This window comes from Athene cunicularia (genome assembly GCF_003259725.1).
Source record: "Athene cunicularia isolate RWA chromosome 7 unlocalized genomic scaffold, athCun1 chr7_part1, whole genome shotgun sequence".
Taxonomy (NCBI): domain Eukaryota; kingdom Metazoa; phylum Chordata; class Aves; order Strigiformes; family Strigidae; genus Athene; species Athene cunicularia.
Genome location: NW_020799107.1, coordinates 29,068,044 through 29,091,058, shown reverse-complemented (window position 1 = coordinate 29,091,058; position 23,015 = coordinate 29,068,044). Strand labels below are relative to the sequence as shown.

Here is a 23,015-nt window from a genome sequence, read left to right as displayed (position 1 = left end):
TAAGAGTCATTCAAACTGCTGCACTGTTATTAGTAACAGAGATTCTGTAATGACTTTGCTAAATTGACAATAAATTTCTGTAAGGTAAAAGAAGCTTTCAGGAAACTTGATCAAGATACAGACCAAACAGAATGGCTGTTCTTCCTCTTGAGTATGTGGCCTATTGTTTATCTCTTATGACAAATAAACCACATTTTAGAAAATAAAGGACAAACTCAAATATTTTAAAAGCAGATATAGATGTTCAAAATGGACATAGCTCAATAGAGTCCAGAGAGCTAGAAAACAGTACAGCAACTGAGAATCTTGCCAATGGATTATAATAAAATAGTCCCTGCTTCCTTGGAAGTCTAAGAAGCTTAATTTGATTAGAGTCCCGTTATTATTTTTAAAAAGACACAAATGTGAATTTTACTAGGTAGTTCCTCTAGTAAGCACCAGGTGCTTAAACATTTTTATAACCCCCACTACTAAAATTGAAAAAAGGATTGATCTGTTTTCACTCGTTATGAGCATAATCACTTTAGGTTTAATCATTTAATTCTGCCCATTGAATTACAAGGAAGATGAATTAAATGTCAGATAAGTGGTTATATTATGGAATTTGCTCCACTTGATATATGAGAGGAATATAATCATTTGACACCAGGTATTTGATGTAAAATCACTTGGATTTCTTTATTTTTAGATTCTGATGGCTTTAGCGCATGTGGAAAGGGTGAGGGCAACAAATTCTAAGGGTTTACATGTCAGATTTACAGAGGTATTTGAATGCCTAAAGGTGCAGATAAACACCAAAGCTGATCTTTAAGAATCATGCTAGAGGTATGCATCTCATTGACTTACTGACATCTTATTGACTTCATCTGACACCTAAATGCATCCATCTTTCGGAATTTTAGAATTCTATTCCCCACATATGTTTTATGCAGAAGGAGCATTGAAAATTATGTCAAATACAGCTGTGAGAGAACCCTGGTATTATTGCTGTCCCTGCAAGAGAGGTCCAACATAGAATAATCTGTTGAAGTTATAACCTATCCCCATGGGTTGCTGACTACATAGCTCATCTCCATGAACAAATAATTCTCTACAGTTCCATTGTGCGAATAACTGAAAATCTCCAGTTGCCACTTCCTTCATGTGACAATGAACTTCTGTGAGCATATATGTGAACTTAATAGTACTTCATATTTAAATTTACTTCTTTGTTTCTGGATACAAATCACACATTAATCAACTAACTAAAGTTTACAGAGATCAATAAAAAGATTTTAATCAGAGATATAAATTTCTTGTAGCCGTCACTTTTCAGATACGTTCACATCACAGGTGGGAGTGGTTAACAGGATCAGGCAGTAAACTATTTTTATCAATATCTAGATTTGAAAGGCCTAAAGTGAGGTTAGGCTTTCCTAACAGAGTATTTTTTCTGTCAATAATCTTTTCCTTTCAACTTTTAGTGTGTGTGTGTGTGTGTGTGTGTGTGTGTGTGTGTGTGTGAGGTGATCTGCCAAAATCTGAATCTAGATTATTTGCTTCAAAATATAATCTGAAACATTTGTATAGTTTCACAAACATACTTGAATTCAGTTCTCACAGTGGCTATTGAGCTTGTTAATCTCTGCTATACAAACCCTACCAGAACCTTTACTTGTTTCTTGAACTTTCCTAATCATTATGGGGTTGGCAGAGGGTTTATGTACAATTTAAATTTCATCCAAAAGTCAGTTCCTACATGAAATTCATAAGCAGAGCTTTTTTAAAAAAATACTTTTGGTCACTGTGGCAGAGGTTCACAAAAGTAAAGTCCCTCTGAAGATCGTATTCATAATTGTGTTCAGCTCAGTATATACAATGATAAATATATTTGAAATGAAATATGCTTAGCAGAAAAATGTTAGAAAAAAAAATGTTCCGTGTAATAAATCATGGAGTGATCTGATTTGTTTATCAAACTTTTTTTTTTAGCTGAAATCACTAGCTTTCTCATAAACATTTTGGGATTAGAATAGAAGCTCAGAAAATCTGCAAATGACCTGTTAGAAGGTTTTGAAAATTGACTTGTAGTCCATGCACTGGTGTTAAAAGAGCAACTCCATCTGAGTCCTTAACTTGGTGTAGTGAAGTGGGATCATGGAAATGTTTAATCTATGTATGAGAAAATATGTAGTGTTACTGATACTTGCTTAGCTGATGACTGATGTGAAAGATTTTTGAGCACACTTACTAGAGCTTTTACTCAGAGATTATTAGAAAAATACTTTTAAAGTGTAATCACTGATGCTGCTCTGTACTTGAGATAGCAACCTGAGATTGCAGCTCATAGTAAAAGGTGTCCTACAACAGCTTGAAACCAGTGACTGTTCACTCTTCACATGCCTGGCAACCACCACGAAATGCAGTCAGTTCATAAGCATTGATGCACTACCTTGTAAATCTTGTTTGCACAGATTATCAGAACAGGGCTTTAATGAAATACTTGGAACTGATGTCTCTGGATGGAGATAGGGAAACTAGTGAGTTGACAGATGGGGAAATCTATAAATATGATCAACAAAATTATGAAATGATGAAAGGCAGGGAGGAAAGGTCTGCCATCACAACAAAATTAATTCTCAGGAGAGCTATATTAATACAAGCAATACCATCTGGACTATCAGTTATGCAGAAATGTCTGTGACCCATACTTTTGATATATTCAGTATCAACCAACATAGAAGAACAGAATATAGACAGTTTTTCTCTTCTGCTGAATTCATTCTTGAAGTTGCCTTTCTCTGCTTTGACAAGGGAATAGGTGAAGATGATGAATGGCATAGTTGCCAGTGCCCTTTTAGATGTCTTAGCAAAAGCCCAGTGTCAAAAATGAAACAAACTGCACTGTACTTTATCAGATATCTTAATAAAAGAGGAGATAAAGCCATGTTGGAAGTAGTGGAAGAAAGATGTGTGGCAGTAACGAAGAAATTTTGCCAGCAGCCATTGCTATGTATACTGTTAATGGTGATCTCATGTGAGAGTATGAAAAAAATGACAAAAAAAAAAATCTGTTCTGCCATTCCTTAACAAGACCTAATATCTGATGCAATTTAACATGTGATCTGATATCTTCTGTGACTGTACAATCAGAGCAGAAAATAGTTTTGGGGGAAATATTTAACATCAAGGACAAAAGAAGTAGTTAATTATTTTTAAAATAGAACAAATGACGTGGTAAGAACATTCTACAAAGGAGAAGGATGAAAATAGCTTTAAAAAAACCCCAAAACAAAACAGAACAACCATCACCACTCTACCAGTCACTTCCCCAAAGAACAAAAAAACTAGAGAACTAAGGCAGTGAAGTATCAAGCTAGCTCCTTTATCACTGGAATCTGGAATTTGCTGCTACTTCATTGAAACAGGGATAGGTAACCTTCATGGAAAGCCTGTGTCTTTATAGGAACATAGGATTACTTAGCCTGAAGGAAAAGGGTCAGCCTGACCCAGGTCATTCCTTAAAAAACCTGCTAAGGCAGAGCTTTCTTTCACTAGAAGCACATTGCAACAACATAATTAAATCCACTATGCAAATGGATATAAATGGGGATGGGTGGCACTGCTTTGGCTTTTAAGAAGTAATACATAATCCTGTGTGTCTGTGTGTGTTTCAAACATTTTAGCAGCCCTGTCTCACAATTCTCTTCTTGTAGCTCACTGTATGGCAGGGGTATCTCCCATCTGCATTATGCATGAGGAACCCACCAGCTCTTTCTCAGAAGAGGCATTGGCTGCATTATGGGCTCCCTGATGAAAGAAAAATTGGCTGACTCTGTCTTCTCTGACTAGGCCAACAGGTCAGTCAGGAAAGCAGATAAATCTGTTGGCATTTGCATCTCTCAACAGTGTTGAAAGGAGGAGTGTTGAATAAGTGAATTCCTGCAAAATGAGAGTTATCGCTTACTTTGGTACAGATAGAATGAAAGATCTTTTAAAATACATACATAGACAGAGTTGAAATACCTTGAAGTAGATGGCAAAGACTAGACCTTTATGTAACTGTCCCAGAGAAATGTTTTAAGCACATCTTTGCAAAGCTGTCTTTGTTGCACATCATGCTTTAAACCAAGCTTCGGTCTCATGCTCTGAGGAACACTGATAGTGCAACAGACCTAACAGATCAAATGATTAGGTCCACTTTTTAGAGAAGTATTAAGATGTGCCCCTTTATTATCCAATTTTTGTGTTATTTTTAAATAAGGACAAGTCTTTTTGGGTGTTTGAGCTTGAAAGGTTGTTAGCCTGGGGTCTTAGGCAATAAATTCAATGTTTCAGTGAAGGCAGTCAACCACCTGCACAAACTTAACCTTTTTAATTCTATTTATTGTCTGCAAATATAGGACCAGATTAGATGTTTCCTGGAGAGCTGAGTTTGGTGTGAGGTATTCATCACTTTGTTATAGCTTCTTTGAGATCACCATGAAGTAGTCCCTTTTACTAAATGAATAGCTCTCTTATGACCTTCTAATCGCTTCATCATGAAGAGGTCTTTTATTTGCTACAAGAATCTGCTTCATGTTACCCCTGTCAAAGGAACTATAATATCATAAAACAGCCACAACAGAGACTAATACAGAAATATGGTACAATAAGAGAAAATTAGTGAAGGTAAGTTGACTACAAGCAGCATCATGGCTTGCTAATGGGAAGTGCTGGAGTGGATAACTAGCTGTGAGCTCAATTGTTTGAAACTGCATATAAAGGTGATATTTTGCTCAGTTTTGTAACAAGGTAGTAGAACAGAAGGGGAACAATACAAGCCAGCTAGCAGCACCAAAGAAATCATAGAGATAAGGGAGATGAATAGGGCATGACCAAAAAGGAAGTTTAAAACTAAACATGAAACTTAGCTGTAGTGATCCTTGTGGAACTTATTCCTATGGACAAGATTTTCTTTTCATGCTGTCTTAACATAGCTGTAGTTTATTGAAGATACTGGAGTTCATACTCCAGTGCAGAACTGATGTAAGAAGGGGAAAAATCAAAATTGTAGTGTTTAAATCATTTGAAGAGTTTAAACAGGGTTTCTAGAGAATGGTTTGGAGGGATAGAGTCCTGGCCATGTAGGCTGCCTGTGTCATAAAAATATGATTGCAGTACAAAAGCACTTAACCAGATGAATTTCAAAAGTAGTTGGAAAGTGTATTCGTAGCTCAACAAATAGGCAGATAAATACTCAAAAGTCAAGAGAGACAAAACAGTCATTCTCTCAAAAAAACTCTATAAAAGACTACATAAGGAATGTAATTATTTGGGGAAAAAAAAAAAAAAAAAAAAAAAGACCAAACAGTAGCATAACAAAAATTCCCTGGGCAGTCTAGCACCCAGATAAACCATTTAAAGTGTCTTAGTATCACTGTGAGAGACTCCCAGAGAAGACAAGATGACTTGTCACATGAGAAACACCCACTGCATTCCTGCTCTTCCATGTGGCATATCCATGCTAAGCAATTAGTGATGATGATAAGCAAGGTAGCAAAAGGCAGGATGTTCATGTATTCAAATACTGAACTGTCAGATTCCTGAGAAGACCATTTGCCTTTTTCACTCATGTCTTCTACCTTCCAAAAGAGGAAGGCTCTAAATGCCAGTCTGTTCTGCATAAATTTCCTTCATCACTCTCAAGAGCCTGTGTTTTCCAGCCACCATACCCACACACCGCAGATCTGCTTACTGCTTTCCCTCCCTGCTGCCTCTTCCATTTCAATCTGGTTCTCTTCATTTTCAGCCCTTTAAGGGATTCAGTTCTGTTTTGTTCTGAACTCGTTCTGTCTTTTTATTATTTCTCTTTTTCTTATCCTGATGGGTTTAGTCCTGTCTTTTTGTCTTCCATCTTGCATGCTTGCTATTTTACCCATCTGCTTCCCCCAGCCCAGTTTCCTTTTCCATTTTCCCTTTGCATTTTTTCAGACCCACAGGCCATGTATCTCATTGCTTGTCCTTTCTGCAGCTCCACGGGGCCTTTTCATCTCCTTATGTCACTTGTAAGCAAACAGCAGAGGAGCATCTGGTATCTTTTTTCTTACTGCTTCCTGAGTGAGTCAAATTGTCTGGAGAAGAAAAAGAGATATTGAGACTGTAGTCTTTATTTCAAAAATGTCCCATTGTATGCCTTGATTTTCTTCTGTATCCTCATCATTCTGGGCATCTTCAGTGTGGGTTTGCGCTCAGAATTTGGACATTTCATTTTATATGGAATATGATTTTAGAAAATATTTTCTAAGTAACATTTTTTACCCATTTCTTTGCATGTAATGTTTCATTTGAATCAGCTTATGCACATTTCTGTAAATATCACCATATGTAGAAGTGTTTTTCTTCAAAACAAGGTGGTATTTTTTCTGCATTTGACAATTTTCTCTTTAGCAATCTGTTTGAATAAATACAATATGTAAGGAACATATTACCTTGGAAAAACTGAGAAGAAAACCAAGAAGCCTTGGCTCGATTTTTCTTCCACAGTACCCCAAAGAGCAAACTAAATTAAACCACCACAAAACACTCTAAGGAGACTTGGTGCAGCTCTGCCTTCAAGAATCAGTGATTTAAAGCATATTTTGGTTTCAATTAGCAGTTTTCAGTATGTGTGGAGATACTCAGTTCAAGTTTCCCATAAAGGATGCCTCTCGTACAGGATTCGGGTTATACTGGAAAGACCCTGTAAAGAGAACAGACTGTTTAAAGTATGAGGCAGTATTAAAGTACTTAAATACATATTTTTCTAAGACAAATTTAGTATCCTCAGCTGCAATGACCAGAAGTAGACACCCTCACCAGCCTCTTTATTTCTGTGGAGATAAAGTTCTGGTTGCACTGTCAGAATTGAGATCTTCCGTTTCCCCTTATGCTAGTCCAGGTCAAAATACACACGCACGTTGTGAAGCTGCCTGCAAATCAGTTCAGGAAAAGACAAGCTTCTATAAATCCCAAAAGATTCTTAAAGTCAGAATTTTAATCATACTGAATACGAGTGTCTGTATACACTTGAGAATGATATGCATGTGCATGTGTATCAATATAAAAAATGTGCACGTTATGCTTGAGGCTTGAGACTTACCAGCTTTGCCGTCATGTAACAATGATTTCAGTGAAGTCATACCTGGTTTTTAATGCTGAAGGTGAGTAAGCCAGAAGAAATTCGTATAAATTTTTGTCGTAAGTCATCTCATACAAGACTCGAGAAACATATTTTACGTGATAGTGTAACTAATAGAATTTCAAATGACAGTGATATATGAGGCTTTCAGAAGTAGCAATGCAGAACATTCTTTCTTGAATAATTCACTCATCTGAAGTTATTATATATTCAAAAATGATTGAGTTGCATATACAAATATAGGATGGTTTATCTCAGCTCTTCATGTAGGAGAAGAAAAAGAAGTTTCTGCAGTTATTCTGAACTGTGGTTTGTATTACGTTACTGTTGGTTAGATGAACTGAGTTTAATAGATTGTGAATTAATTAACATTCTGCAGTGGATGTCTTTTTCTTGAGATAATTAATCTTATTGAAAAATTATATGTGGAACAGTTGAAGCTTTACTAGATTTTCTAGAGGTGCTTTTTTGTTTAGGCTTCCCTGACAGCCTTTTTTCTTATAGATAAATTACGTGTCTAGAAATGTCTCGCCTTTATATTTATTTTGGTTTGGCAGCATATAGTTGTTATGGCTGGCAATATTTCATACCCCAAAGTATTAATGCTAACCATAAATTATTAACAATGATATGCAATGGTTCTTATCAGTCATGACAAGTAATTGATGTTGATTGAAGCAAATAAATACAATGTTTTGCAAAGTTACAACCTTGTCATTTAACTTCAGTGCTCAAATGCGTCAAGCTATCTCAGATTAACTCCGTGCAATTAGATACAGAGCTTTCAGAAATAAGATATTTTACCTATAAAGCCCCAAAATGATGAAAAAATATAGAGAGATTTAGACACCAATTTTGGCAAAATTTATCTCTAGATTTTTTCCTTCCAGAATTCAGTAGAAATAATAGGATTCAAAGAATAGTGGAAATTCATCATCTCATTATTATAAACTGATTGCTTGGTTGTTTCTCAGAGTTTACTCTGAAACTCATTGAAGAACACATTGGGAATCTCTGTGTATCATACTATTTAAAATGAGAAGTCCCATAAGCTTCGTTTCAGATGTAGGAGGTGAGGCACGATTATCATAGCAGTCCTTTCTAGCTGCATGAACTATTTATTAGTGTATCATTAATTGCAGTTTACAATTAAGGTAAACTGAAAAGGTATACTGGATTGTGGTGCAAATCCACATTTCATGAAGGAGATAAATTCTGTTCTCTCTCTACATCAGATATAATACATACGAAATCAGTCATTAAATCATGTAGTTAAATTCTTGCTGAATATAGGACCAGGAAAATACTAGCCAAACACTACACCTCCCAAGAACAAAAGGTACCAATTTACTGAAGCACAGTGTGAACCATTTCTGATTTATAACCCTATGTGAGTTGAGCTCTGGTATCAATACACAGTCTGAGGTTTCACTGTATTTGTTGCCATGGCATGAAATCAAGAGAATCCCAATCTTTAAACAATATTATTTTCATAAATGTGCAGTTAGTCCCTTATTGATATAATGTATGTTTTAGTCAAACTCTTCATTTGTAGTATGTGTTATATAGTGGTTTCATGTCTCTGTGGCTCAGAACTCAATGCTGCAGAGCTCTCTACTCACTTTTTACACACTTAATCAGCCAATTACATTAAACCCAAACATGACCATGCTGTATTTTGTTGTTTAATCCCCTTTAGAGCAATTCCTATGCTGGAGAACACATGAAGTCAGACCTCAGACAAGCAAATGGGGAACATTTGAAGTGAATGATAATGAAGTTTTAAGGAAAGGTGGATTTCACATCCTTCCATTTTATTGATAACATTAACATTTTTCATGTTTTATTGATAACATTATTAATTTATTTAGCACATAAATTGCAAAATGGATGGAGGATTCATGCAGCAGCTGTACTTTGGGTGTAGTTATGCTGCCACTAATTTTATCTTATTAACTCCATCACAGGTTTTACTAACAGTGGTGTCACACATCTTTTAATACAAAGGGAAGAAAATAATATATCATTTTTATTGTTTTGTGCAAGATATGGCTCAGCACAGTAGATACTGATTCCATTCTATTTGCTCTGCAGTCCTACCAAAGTCACATGTCTTAAAGCTCATAAAAAGGTGATGAGGAATAGAAATCTGTTATGTGAATGTTGATCTGTTTTTTTGGAGAGCAAGAAGTTGCTACTTGGAATCCTGGTGTCACAAGGCAAAGACTAACACCCTTCCGCTGCAACTCATTTGCTTTCTGCAGGCTATCACAAATGATGAAATCTGACCACAAATAATTTGGTGTTCTCCAGATGTGTAGCGGAATAGAGTTTGTATATGACATTAAACGACCTGCTCAAAGTCTTTTCTAATTTTCATTGCTGGAAATCTGAATTACACCTGTGTACACTGAGCAAAGCTGAGAGTAAAAAACCACTAGCTGGAGGAGAAATGATTTAGATAATAATTTGCATAATTTATATAACTAATATGTATAGCCTTTGTGTAGTTTTGTATAATTTGTATAGTCTGTGATTTTGTATAGAGAGTAAATTTGAATATATAGTAACTCGACTTACTGAAAGTACATAATACAATTACTTGTTTTGGTGGGGTCCTTTCATGCCAGCTGAAAATTAATAAAAGTCAGATCTCTTCCATACAACAGGATATGTTATACAGCCATCCATCCTCCTTTTGGTTTTAATTTGTATGTCGTCACACTGTGTGTAGATACTAATTGCAGTCTGAAAATGCTGTGGCTGGTTCAAAGCAGCGCCATACTTGAGAAGCCATGCCAAAGCCCTGTGTCAGGAGCTCATGCACAACTACCTCAGCGTTGCACTTCACTACACTCCCAGTTAACTGGGGTTAAATCATGTGGAGTTATATGGGTTGCATGCACCTGTGGGATAGACACCCAAAGTCATCAGCACAGCCTCACGTTGTCTGCCATGTCACTTGCTTTTGATGTGACTGTGTCAGAAGCATAGTGCATTAATTTCAGTAATCCCTTCAAAAGGTCTGAGGAACCATCCTGTGTGTCTGTATTTCACTGTGTTCCCCTCATATTCTCTCCACTCTGCATCTGGTACCTGCTTATTATTTGTAGTTCACAGCATGTTCTACAGGCTCCATTTTTCTTCTAAGACACTTTTATCCCAAAGGCAAAAGAGGAGCAATATATGTTTGCATTTCTTTTTCTAAATTGAATTTTTGAGTCTTTAGTGAAGGTTTATTGAAGGTTTGATCTTGGAGCTGTGAATAAGGTTCTGTGCATTGTCGTGTGGGAGTAGTTCCTTGAATGAATGACGGATGAATGATTGGTTTCCTTTTATCTTGGCCTTGTAATTGCTTTACCATGGCAAAGTCTTTCGGTTCAGTTTTGAGCATAAGTAGATTTTTCAGTAATTCTTCACATGCTTAATTCAATTGTAGAAAAGAGGATGAAGGCAAAATCCTACTCGTGTTGCTGCTCTTCAAGCTGTGTACAACAGCCAGTGGTTTCTGTGTCTGGCACCCTCTGAGGCGGTTTGGAAACATGCCGAACCATTTCACTAATGTATTATGAAATATCTTAAAAAGTGTGAAGGGCCATGGATGAATGAAGAAGTGAGTGTCCTTGGCAAGATGTATTCCTGTGTATTTCCCTGCTTCAGTGTGTCCTCTCCCTTGATTTCTCCGTTCACATGCATTTTCTGATATACATGGTTACACGGGTTATTAATTAGGTGGGACCGTTTTTAGTTTTAGTCTTTTTTTTTTCAGCTGGGCTCAGGAATGTTTGTTTCTCAGTAATGTTGTTATAGATGTGATTGCCTGAAGAGATAAATGAGACAAGATTTGTGGGAAGGGGTAATATTTTTTATTTAAACCAACTGATGTAGCTGGAAAAAGTAGAAGATCTTTCAGGCACACAAAACCTTTTCCAGGTCAGACTCTCTTAGCTTTGAACTGCCTAATAACTAACTTGTGCCTGTGAAGCAATAAAAGCAGTTTCTTGATCTTTATCTTTTTATGAATAATACTGTTTGGAAGGCATCCATATATTGCAGCAGTGAAAACTTTGCACAGCTAAGTTTGATGGTTCTGGTTTTAATTCTGATTAAATCCTTTAACTCATCAAATAATAATATAATAATTTCTCATTAAGACTAGTATTACCTTAAAATACTAGATTTTGTTTTCCACATGATCAGAAGTGTAAAGTAACCCATAAAAGATCTGATACCTCAAATATGTATCATAAAGATCTGCATGGTTTTGAACCTTATCTGAGCTACTGCCTGCCTCTCTTTCCAAGTCAATGTAAGGGTTTTGAGATAAGTGGGATGGGCATGATAGCATATTCTACAATTTCAGTTATTTAATGATACTGTGTTGCATTTTATTTTAATTTTTAATTAATGGGAGATATCTACCGTAGAAATATTGTATGTGAGATACATACCCCATTTGGCTGGTAGACTTCGAAATAACTGGAAGTATTACTGCAGATGCTGGAAGTTTCACAGTATTTCATATACTGTTACTTTTTATCTTTCTTGCTCAGGCTGAGTGCTGTTAATGCCCTGTGGGAAGTCCTGTTTGAACCTGAAAGGAGAATTTGCAGAGTCTAGCAGCATTGAGAACCACACAGATGAGTTCAGAGTATGGGTGTCTGCACGGGTAAAAACTAAAATATAGGACAGTCGGTTCACTACCTTGCAAAAAGCCATGCTAGCAAGGATGCATCATCATTGCTCTAAATAAATAACACATATAAGAATATAATTGGTTTGTAATATAGGAAATAGATAAAGGATGCGTCAAGGTGTTTGTCATCCCTGAGTGTTTTGCGATTATAGTGCTGCGAGGTTCTAAATTCATCAGCTCTCCGTTTTCCTGGAGGGTTGAGGGCCCTCATCATCCTGTAGAAATACTGCTAGTGAGGTTTTCTTGGCAGCTTTTTAGCAAAAACACTGTTTTGCTGAGGGCTGTTTTCCAAATTACCCAAGGACAGTGAGCTGACTATTTCCTGGAGTATATTGCAGAATTAGTGGAGTGTATTTAGCTAAGTGTATTGGATACATTGTTTTCCTGCATCTTGCTGATCTATGCATTGAGTTCCATGACAATATTTCATTTTTAGGAACCTTAGAAAGACAAAGGCATTCCTTGAAAGACAGAAAATAAAGGACATATAAAACCCAAACCAATATGTCATCTAAAAGTTCAGATTGTGACTGATAAGTGTGGGTTTTTTATTGTTGACTGTTAGCTGAATAATAGATTGTTACTTCAATAAGTTTTGACTGGAGCAATTTGTCATGAAATACTTTTTTCACCTTTTTCTTTCAGCTCCTTTGTAGCATAGTTCTGTAATTTTATTTTTTCATACACAAATGCAGCTTTTTCAGTGTTGAGCAGCATCACATGAAAGCCTGTTTCCAGTTTATAAATTAATGAAAGACTGAATTCAGAAAAAAATATATGATATGCAGTAGTTGTTATCTACTGCATTCTGTGGCAAAAGAAAAATTAAACAAATTATATTGAGGAGGAGGTATGCTGTCGGTCTGAGCTAAAAAGCCATTTTCACAGTTGTTAACATTGTGGGGAACACTTTCCAGCTTATCATAATAGAAACAGCAAAGATATTTACTTGTCACAAAGGCCTGAACCCTAGCAAGCATACCTGCCACTTGTGGAGGCAAGGCTCTTTACAGTGTCCCACCTTAACATGTACAGTTACCAGGCCATTTTTTTGTCTTCTTTTTCCTCCACTGATATGACAGTGCAGAAATTCACAGAATCACAGAATCATCTAGGTTGGAAAAGAACTTGAATATCATCTAGTCCAACTGTTCACCTAGCACTGACAGTTCCCAGCTACACCATGTCCTTAAGCGCTAAATCGACCCGACTCTTAAACCCCTCCAGGGATGGGGACTCCACCAGCTCCCTGGGCAGCCCATTCCAATGCCCAACACCCCGTTCTGGAAAGAAATACTTCCTGACATCTAGTCTAAACTTTCCGTGACGTAACTTGAGGCCATTCCCTCTTGTCCTATCGCTTGTTCCTTGGTTCAAGAGACTCATCCCCAGCTCTCTGCACCCTCCTTTCAGGGAGCTGTAGAGGGCGATGAGGTCTCCCCTCAGCCTCCTCTTCTCCAGACTAAACCCCCCCAGTTCCCTCAGCTGTTCCCTGTATGACCTGTGCTCCAGACCCTGCACCAGCTCCGTTGCCGTTCTCTGGACACGCTCGAGTCATTCAATGTCCTTTTTGTAGTGAGGGGCCCAAAATTGAACAGAGGAATTGAGGTGCGGCCTCACCAGTGCTGAGTACAGGGGTCAGATCCCTTCCCTGTCCCTGCTGGCCATGCTAATTACTGTAATACATTTAATATTTTAAAAGACTTTGCTTTCCTACATTGCTTCACTTATTAGAGATGTTTCCTGTGTCCATAATAATTAATTGATTCTCCTCTTTGTACCAAGATCAGTCTTTTTTCACTACAACCTTTCTCCCTTTGCCTCAGTTTCACACTACTGAAATATGTCAATTTTTTTTTGGCAGCTGGAGTAACTTACTGTCCAAGCCTAAATATTAGCCTTAGTTCAGTCTTTTGATACCAACCCAATTAGAAGGCACAGAGAACAAGAAATGTTTGAAAACTTTTCAGAATAGGAATGATTGTACTTCAGATATGAATACTGAAGATGACGACCAGCTTTCACTGTAATAAAACCTGAGGGGTCAGTGTAGCCCGAGCTTTACCTGTGTGAGCTCTCAATATCTTTATTTGCAAACTCCATCATAAATTACCAGTTTTTTTTCTGATTAGTGCACATTCCAAAAAGCAAGAGTTGCAGGGCAGAATCCCCCAGGCTTTTTCCAAAGGGGACACAGATTGTGACTGCAAATGGTTTGATTCTGGTAATTTGAGGGTTGCTGATTCTCCCTATGGTTAGTGTCAGGTTTGGTGCCTTCAGCTGGGCTTCTCTTGTGAGATGCTAAATGTGGTAGGTTAGGGTTCAGAAGATGTGTGGTCCCAGGCGATGACATGGCTCTGAGCAAAAGAGAGCCTTTATACAAAACTATGAGAGCTTCCTAGGCATGCACTATATAAAACAGACTTGGAAAAGAAAGATTTTCGGCATCTTTTTATTTAACTTCGATAACGATTGGGTTTTAGTATTTGGCTATTGCAAGCAGGATGGATTAAGAAACTTCCTACTTGTGATTTATACATGGTGTTCCTATTAATAAATAGGAGTATTTCATAGGAAAATAAGAAAACTAACATGATTAATTTGAGAAAAATGGCAGCATCCTGTCTGAAAGTGACTTCATGGTAATGTTGCTCTCCTCTGGCTCTGGAGCTCTTTAAAGGTATTAATACTTTTAACCCAAAGATATTAATGCTTCTACTTAAAAAATTAGATAGAAATTTTACCACAAGGCAAGAAGAGAGTTTCCACGTGAAATATGAAGTAGTGTTCTTGTTGTTATAGCATATTTTCTGTTAAAACTCTCAAAATGACTTATTAGTTTATCATTTCTTGCTGAAATATATTCTAATAATTTCATTTTAAATATTTGTATTCTAAGTACTTATCAGCTCTCCACATGTTATCTGTGATATACTTTTCCCCTTTTCTGGAAGGGCAAGAGACCCATTCTTCTTTGTTGCAACTGGCTGTATGAGACTGTCCCCATTAACAGCTGTGGAAAGTGCCCCTCTGAGTAGCCGCTGGCAATGCACGCCCTGTGCAGAAACCACCAGGATTTAACCATTTATGGCCCTTTGATCTGCTATCTCTTACCTCTGTCAATGTAAGATTTATAAAAGAAAGCATCAACTTTGAAGCCAATTGTTTGTCTCATTGTCTTACCAGCAGTACTTGAATAACTATCTTGATAGGCCCTCAATTGTGTTACTACCAAGTTAATTTTTCCCAGGAACCCCACTGAACTTTAAACATTATGGTATGTAAGTAGTCTACTCTGTAGACTACTTTTACTATGTATATAATTAGATTTATACACATATATAGTATTGAGACATGGTAGCAGATATGTTTATGATAGATATTTAGGGGAAATAGATTGAATTACGTGGAACATTCTTCTTAGTGTCTTTGTACTTCCTACAGCAATCATAGTATTATTATAATTTGTCTCTATTTCTGTCACACTTAGCACTTCTCAGAAGAGGATGGTACCTTGCATGACCAAACACTTTATCATAAGCTGTAATATAAAAAAAAAAGCTAACAATTTGGGGCACTTACTAATGTTCTTATTGAAGCAACACTTCCGATGTTAATCATCATAGACTTGGAAATGGAAGTGATTCTTGTCTAAAAGGGAAATTTTATGGAAGGGAATTTCAACTGTTGCACAAAGTACAGTTACTAATCTTACAGACCTTTGTGGGCTTCCTACAGCATCAGCCAGCAAGGATTTAGGACATGCTAAATTCTTGGTGTGCGTTGACAGGGAACTAATAATGGAAACGGAGTCAGTGGAAGGATGTTTCGGATGGTTCTGTTACTGAATGACCTCCAGACAAAATAACAACCTCTGAAACCCCTCTCATGTGCAATAGCGGCAAATTCCAATGACTGTTCCTGTGTGATCTGCCCTTGTCTCTTCTCTTTGGAGGATATACTGAAAGATTCCTGGTGCAGATAATATAAACTAAAGAGTTCCCAACACATATATCTATATTAAGGCTTCAGCTTTGCAGCTGTATCTGTTTCCATCCTACTGGAACTAGCCTGACACTGTACAGAAATAAGTCCTTCATGTGCCAAGCAGAGACACTGTAACTCTGCAGACATGAAGCCACAGTAAATCTAGTGGGTGTCACCCTATGTTTCTTTCTGATAGTAGTTTACATTAAAAAGAAGAGTTTCTCTTAGTACAGTAATAACTAGTCACAAGTATATTTTATATTCCAGACCAACTGATTAATATTATGGAATTATGCTATTTTCATGATTTGAGACATAGTGCTAAAGAAATGAGCTTATGTTAAAACCAATCTGAGCCTGGAAAACAGCAAAATGTCTGTTGTACACTGTATGTATATAGACTGATGTTTGACTTTAGAGAAAATATGTAATAGTTTGCTTTGATTTTAGCCCTTTGGTGTGGTGGTACATCACATTATACACTGTGCCATGCTGTTCTACACCATGGATCTTCTGATTTCACATACATCAGACCCTGATATTTTGATTTCAGGTGACTTCAACAACATTTTCAACAAATAAAGACAGCAGCATAAGACTGTACATCAGATTTGCTTTTCCCTCCCATCCAGAGAATCCTGCGATTTTTGAGACAAGAAGTCACTGGTAACTTCCTGATGAATTACGAAGTTTTACTGACAAATAGCTTTGTTTTACACAAAAGGTTATGTCCAAAAAAAATTCAGATAAAGCAAACTTTCCCCGGATTTTGAAGAAAGTCAAAATCAGACTGAAACACGTTTAAGGAAAGCCAGATCAAACGCAGCCCCAGTAAGCGCTCATTTTTTTCTGTTCTGTGACCAATAGCCCAGAAGGTCATTTAGGCTGTAAGTGGCATGTGGTCAGAAAATTATCATATGACCCTTATCTGTCCGCTTTTCAAGTAAAATAGCTGTGATGTCTGCATAATAATTTTGATCATAACTTGATGAAGAAATACAGGAAGAAGTGATTTATTTTCCTAATTTATGTTCTTGGGGGGTTTTGTTTGGTTTAGTTAAACAGGAACACAGATTTTTCTAATGGGGACCTTTTCTGTGTAGTTGTACAGGTTATCTGGTTAAATTAAAAGATGAGTATGTGTGTCCTTCATAGAGCATTCAAAGCCTGGTTCAAGTCTTTTAGTTATAATTAATTCAGTAGAATCTTTCTTTCACTAATAAAAATATTGGTGTTTACAGAGATTGGAAGACTGACTGTCATAATGGTAGTCTGTATTTGATTCAGTATTTGTTTTTGTAATTCTTATGCTTTCTTTTTTTGTCACAGGTTTTTCATTATTCTTACACAGCTTCCTATGTGATTTATAACATACACACAAGGTAGGTCACATTGATTTTTCAATATGATGTCATTGTCAGTGGTTCTGTACACAAGGTGATGGCAGAATGTTCAAGTAAAAATGTTTACATTTTTTCAAGGGAAGTTTGGGAGTTAAACCCTCCAGAAGTAGAGGATTCAGTTTTACAGTATGCAGCCTGGGGCGTCCAAGGGCAGCAACTGGTAAGCACAGACATTAAAAATGCTATGGTTTAATAATATGGTTTAATTCAGTCAGACTGAAGTGAAAAAAAAAAAAAAAAAAAAAAAAAGCTGTAAGATAAGTTTTATTATGTATTTCTGCATGAAGCTAGTATGCTCCTGATATAGCATTTAGGGGATCTATTCATTTATTTATTTCTATTAAAAACATGTAAACATGTTTTTCCAGTTTAATCCAAATAAGCAAATTGTACATCTGTTGAAAGAATCACATCTTTAGTTGTGCAGTTATTGAAAGAATCACATCTTCATCTAAATATGCACTCAAGTAATTTTCAGAATAGCCATCTTCATGGCTATCACTATGAGAGAAGGAAAGTTGAAGGTGAAGAGAAGTTTTCATGTGCAAGCTCAGTGAAAACTGTGGGCAAAAGCTTAACATCCAAAAGTGGATGTGATGGATTCAATGAAAAGTGGGGGGTTCATTTGAGTATGAAAATCACTGCCAAGGTCAGTTTTGTACATTGAATTAATAATAATTAAACTAGAAATGCTATTTTTCATATATTGTTTTCTACCACAAGTTTTACCCATTTTTATGAATATAAATCATCCATGATCATCATGACCAATCTCAATATGAGAAGAAAAAAATTGTGGGTTTATAACAGCAGCGATTTTAACTACCTGTGTTGGTAGTTGAAGGCAAGAGGCTTACAAAAACTTCAACTCTCTGAATAAGAAATTCATATAATCCTTGTTACAATGTTTTAATAAGCTCATTAATGCCTGCAGGTATGATCCTGGAGCCTTTTTGCATGTCTGACTTGTTCACTCAGAGAGGCTGTAAGTTGAATGTCTAGAGAATATACCCCATTGCTTATACCATTCATCAAGATGGTGGGAATGTAAAAAATGTTTCTGGTTAGAATGTATTGCATTAAGCAAGTGGAGGCGGGAAGGAGGGAGTAATTGGAACATGCTTGGTATGTTTTAATAATTAACTACATTAATTTATTAATAATGAGAGCATGGTGACAGGATTGATGATAACAAATATGGAGGTTATTTACCAGGTAGTATTACAGAATGTGGCAACCTATGTAGGTTGTAGCAGAAAGGTGATGCGTTTGCAAAACTAAACAGAATTTTAAAATACTTTAAATTAAATTGCAGTTCATAAGATTTGTCTGTGCTGTGCCTCTGATTAGTAATCCAACTACAACTAAAATTACATGCAGTGATTACTGAGAAATGAATTTTTTGTTTTCCTGAGATGTACCTTAAGTTCAGGAGCAGACTTACCAATCAAAATTCAGAAAAATAATAAATTAGAATAACATCTTTATCAGTTTTGCCTAGATTGTGATTCTGGAAATATGTGTGAATACTTTCAGATACAGGAGTCCCATTAAGGCTCAGAACTGCAAAAAAAAAATAGCTGGTCATTTTAGGAACAACCTTAGTCATCCAAATTTGAAAACGGCATAATTCATACTTCAGTGAGGATAACATTACTCATCTTTGTTAATGTCCCTAGTAAAGTTAATGTAATGCTTTAAAAATATCTGCTCTGCTGTGGGCTTTATGGTGCCATATGGTCTGCAGAATTAGGAAATAATAACTTTGATTAAAACACAAAATCTTCTGTGCACTCTGAATGATACCAAGTGTCATCATATAGATGTACACCTGCAATGAGAGTACACTGAAGGTCACCTCCATAAGAATTTCCAATAAGTATGTCCTCTTGAATCTGTTTATGTGGTAAAAGGAGGCTTCTAAAGTGACAGAAGTGCTTTGCCACTTTACCCTCCCACTTCAGCAGCCAGCCAAAAATGTAGAAGGAACATGAATGAATAAAGAGTGTTGTGAATTATGGTTGTTGCTGCTGTCCAAAGGAACATCTGCCTTTAGCAGAAACAGGACAGCAGAGATCATTCCAGCAGAATAGGTTAGTCAGAGAAAAGATGTGTGACTGTTTACACATTGCCATAATGGCTTTCAGTTATAAAATTTATCATTAGAACAAACACTTTTATCAGTGAGTTTTGAATAAAGATAGCACAGGAAGCAATCAGCAGTGAAACTGGCTAAAGAGGAAGTCGTAAAGGGAGAAATCTAAAGCATGGTAATCTGTCAGCAGCAGCTCTCAGTAGCACATATCTGGGTTCAAAGATGCAGTCTCATAGATCCATGTTGCCAAACACACTACGATTGGTTTACCAAAGTCCCTTCTTAAACAATACTTACGTGTCCTTTCCATATAATAAGGAAATAGTAATAATTCATAATAAGTAAAACAAAAAGCAGAATACATACTTTGAACAAAATAATCATAGTGTATTAACCTGAGTAATCTCCAAGAGCCATTCATTACAACTGAAGAATAAGAGGAGAACAAATCAACTTTATATACAAAAATTTAATCTAGAAAGATCCATGACAGTCTGTGGCCATCACATAAAAGAAATATCTGTAGATCTCTAAAATGAAAAGGAATAGCACCCTTCCAGGTGCAGGGCAGAAGAGAATAGCAATACTATAGTGATGACTGGGCAGCAAAATTAGCAGAAGATGTGAAACACAAGGCACAGGTATGTCTGACTGAGCCAAAGATCCTAACTTTATGCTATAACTATTTGGAAGGTCCTGGATTAAATCCAAATGATGGGGGATAACACATGGACTTGGATCAACTATTTTCAATAAATAGGCTATAATGGAAAAATAAGATGTTTCCAGACCTTAGTTCTGCAGAAGACCTAAGTAACGATGTAGTTTACACGGGAATCTTAATCTGGGTTCTTCAAATGAGGGAGAATTGTCAAGACTTTCAAATAGATAATATAGGAAGATGAAGAGAAAAAAAATAGAAATAAAATGTTTGAGCTGTAGAATTTGTATGAAGCCAGGAACTGCTTATTGCACAGAGGAGGAAATATGGCTGCAGTGAAATCAAGTATACAGTAATACTTCTGTCTGAAAATCATGCATCAGTCTAAGTTGTCTACTGTTATGAATAATTTCTACGGCTGTCTAATGGGACAGAAAGCCACATGTGGCTAGTGAAGAACAACAGAGTCAAGTTTATATCAGGTACCAGATGACTGGGCCGTAATACCATTGTTTTGAAGCTACCACAGTGGTTGCGAATTATTTCAGTTTCTTGATATTTACCTAGAGTAGAGGATTTTGTAAAGATTAAGAGAAAAGCACAGAGAAACATCTGCTCTTTGAGTTATGACATTTTGATGGTGAAACTGAAAATGTTTGCCGTTGGGGAAAAGAAACTTTTATCTAATGAATTAATGTATTTTAAGGTCACATAGCTATTATTTTTTAGAACTGTTTTCAAGGACACGCTCTTTAAATTGCTATCTTTTAACTTGTTAGAACTGTGCCAGATCTAAAATACCATTCTATGTGTCTTAATACGTTAGGGAGTTGTTTATGTGTTTGCTAAATATTTCTCATATTTGCTCATATTTGATTAAAATTTTGAAAAAGATCAGTTGATTATCTCTTTATTCTGCTTCTATAGAATCCGTTACTGCAGCATTATTTCCAGGGAAAACAAACCAGCACAACTACATACTTGGTTTCATTAACATTTTTCCACCTCCAATTTACTCAGTTAGAGACCTCATTGCATGTGTCTGAGAGAGATATCTCATACCTGGTAGGAGGGCTTTACTGAGGAAAAGAATGCTTTAGCAGGGTTTAAAAGGCCTCTGGTGTTGAAATACCCAATTTTTATCCAATGTTCTCTCTTCTTTGGCCTTATATTCTCCAATAGTATGTAGCAGAGGTTTTCATGTTTCTGTGATGGACCTGGCATGTGTCTGACACAGGGGAGACAGACCTTTCTGTCTGGATCTGTCTATGGAGATGTATCACAGAAGCCTGAAATCAGTCTCCAGTGTATGCAGTTTTCTATGAAAGATGTAGTGTTTCTCTGCAATGCTTCTTGTCATATGGATAGTTCATTTGATTAATTAGTGAATGGATTACTTCAAGTAGTTCCCACTGAAGTGTGGGTAGAAGTTTAACATAACTTTTTCTTAAAGGTTTTACATAAAGTTTCTTCTGCCTGGGTGGTAACATGTTGTTTTTTTTGTTTGAAATACCTTATTTTCACTTTATTCTATGAAAAATACCCATCCAAGTCATTTTACCTTTGTATTTATAATAGGTATTTTATGTTATTTCTTGCATTGTGCTTATTTTTCTTTTGATATATTAAGTGTTTTTGGAATGAGCTTGAGATATATTTGGATGGATCTGTAAATAATGATTGACATGTAGGCTTGTCTGTGCATAAATAGCTTATAGTTTAACAAAGCAGAAATCAAGAAAATAGTAAAGCTATCCAGAATACTAAAAAGATCTTTTTGTAGAATCTCAGTATCTTTCTTTGTCAAAATTTGATGCCATCAACAAAACATAGCATTATCAAATCCTGAAGATGAGATTTTACTTTAATGTGATTTAGGTTATCATTGTGTAGAATTACCTATTATCTAGGATACACAAAGAAAAATTTGTTGACTGCAGTTGAATTGTGGATTCAGGATGCTCTCATCCATTTTTGAGAGTATTTTAAACGTTAGAAAAAAAGAAATTGCCCTCTTGTTCCAAAATATGGAACAGGGTGCTCATAGATAATAGGGCTTAGAAGCTGAAGCTTTTGTGAAAAGAATAAAAAAAATCTAGTGAAAAAGAATCTAACCTTATATTAAAACTACCTAAAAACAAGCATACAAACAGAAACTCCGAAATAAAGCAGAGCAAAATCTGCTTTAGTTGTTATTAATAATAAATGTACCAATTCAAGAACTCTCTTCTCCTCTTCTTTGTGATCAGTCACCTTTACACTGGTTGTCTTGTTTGGAGGCTCATTTTGCCTCCCAGCTCCCTGCCCCCAACACCTGTTGCCCCACAAAAAGGCAAATATCTGTCAGACTGTTGAATTGCTATATTAACATGAAATTTGCCTAGAATTGCCTTCTCTACAAAATTTAACTTTTTTCTATGGCCTTCAGATAATGTTTTAGGTAATAGAAATACTGCAGCAGTATTTCTTTGATATATATTATTTGCCAAGTACCCAGATAAACACTAGACTGATTTTAGTAAAAGAGAAGTTAGCAGGACTATGTTAGACACATACCTTACTCAACAGATGCTTTAACAACCATTAGTTGATGAAAGCATCATTTACTATTTGCTCTATCAAGATTCAAAGTACTACTACTATAAAAATTGGTAACTTACCTTTCTGTAAAATATTTGCCATGTGTTTTCTTTTTGCATAATTAATGCTGTGAGTACTTGGCACCCCCTCCTGGCAAAACCCCTTCCATTTGCAAATGAAGAAAAGATCTTGCAGGATTCATGAGCCAAGTAAAAGCTTAATTAATGCTAATGAAGTAAGTCCTAAATAAAATATATTTAATCTGCTTGTTTTATTTTCAAAGCCTTTTGCTCTTTTGGCTTGCTGTATATTTATATGAGTAACTTAAAATCACATATGGAAATGTCAAGGCTTTATTTCACCTTTCCTTTTAATCATGATGCTAATGAGGCAAATGGCAGTAAAACTGAGAGAAAATGTCTCCTTGAATTTATTCTGAAATCCAGAAATAAACA

At 36.1% G+C, this 23,015-nt stretch overlaps 1 protein-coding gene across 2 annotated transcripts in view; it reads left to right on the top strand.

Moving 5' to 3' along the window:
- DPP10 (dipeptidyl peptidase like 10) overlaps nt 1–23,015 on the top strand; it is a 236,361-nt gene that overhangs the window by 140,700 nt on the left and 72,646 nt on the right. Inside the window, exons 5-6 of one of the 2 annotated variants that reach the window (XM_026852613.1) lie at nt 17,151–17,203; nt 17,303–17,384. In XM_026852613.1, coding sequence (XP_026708414.1) covers nt 17,151–17,203; nt 17,303–17,384 — 135 coding nt within the window. Of the gene's footprint in view, nt 1–17,150; nt 17,204–17,302; nt 17,385–22,703; nt 22,796–23,015 lie in introns of those variants that run through there. The other variant, XM_026852614.1, reaches the window with a different exon arrangement.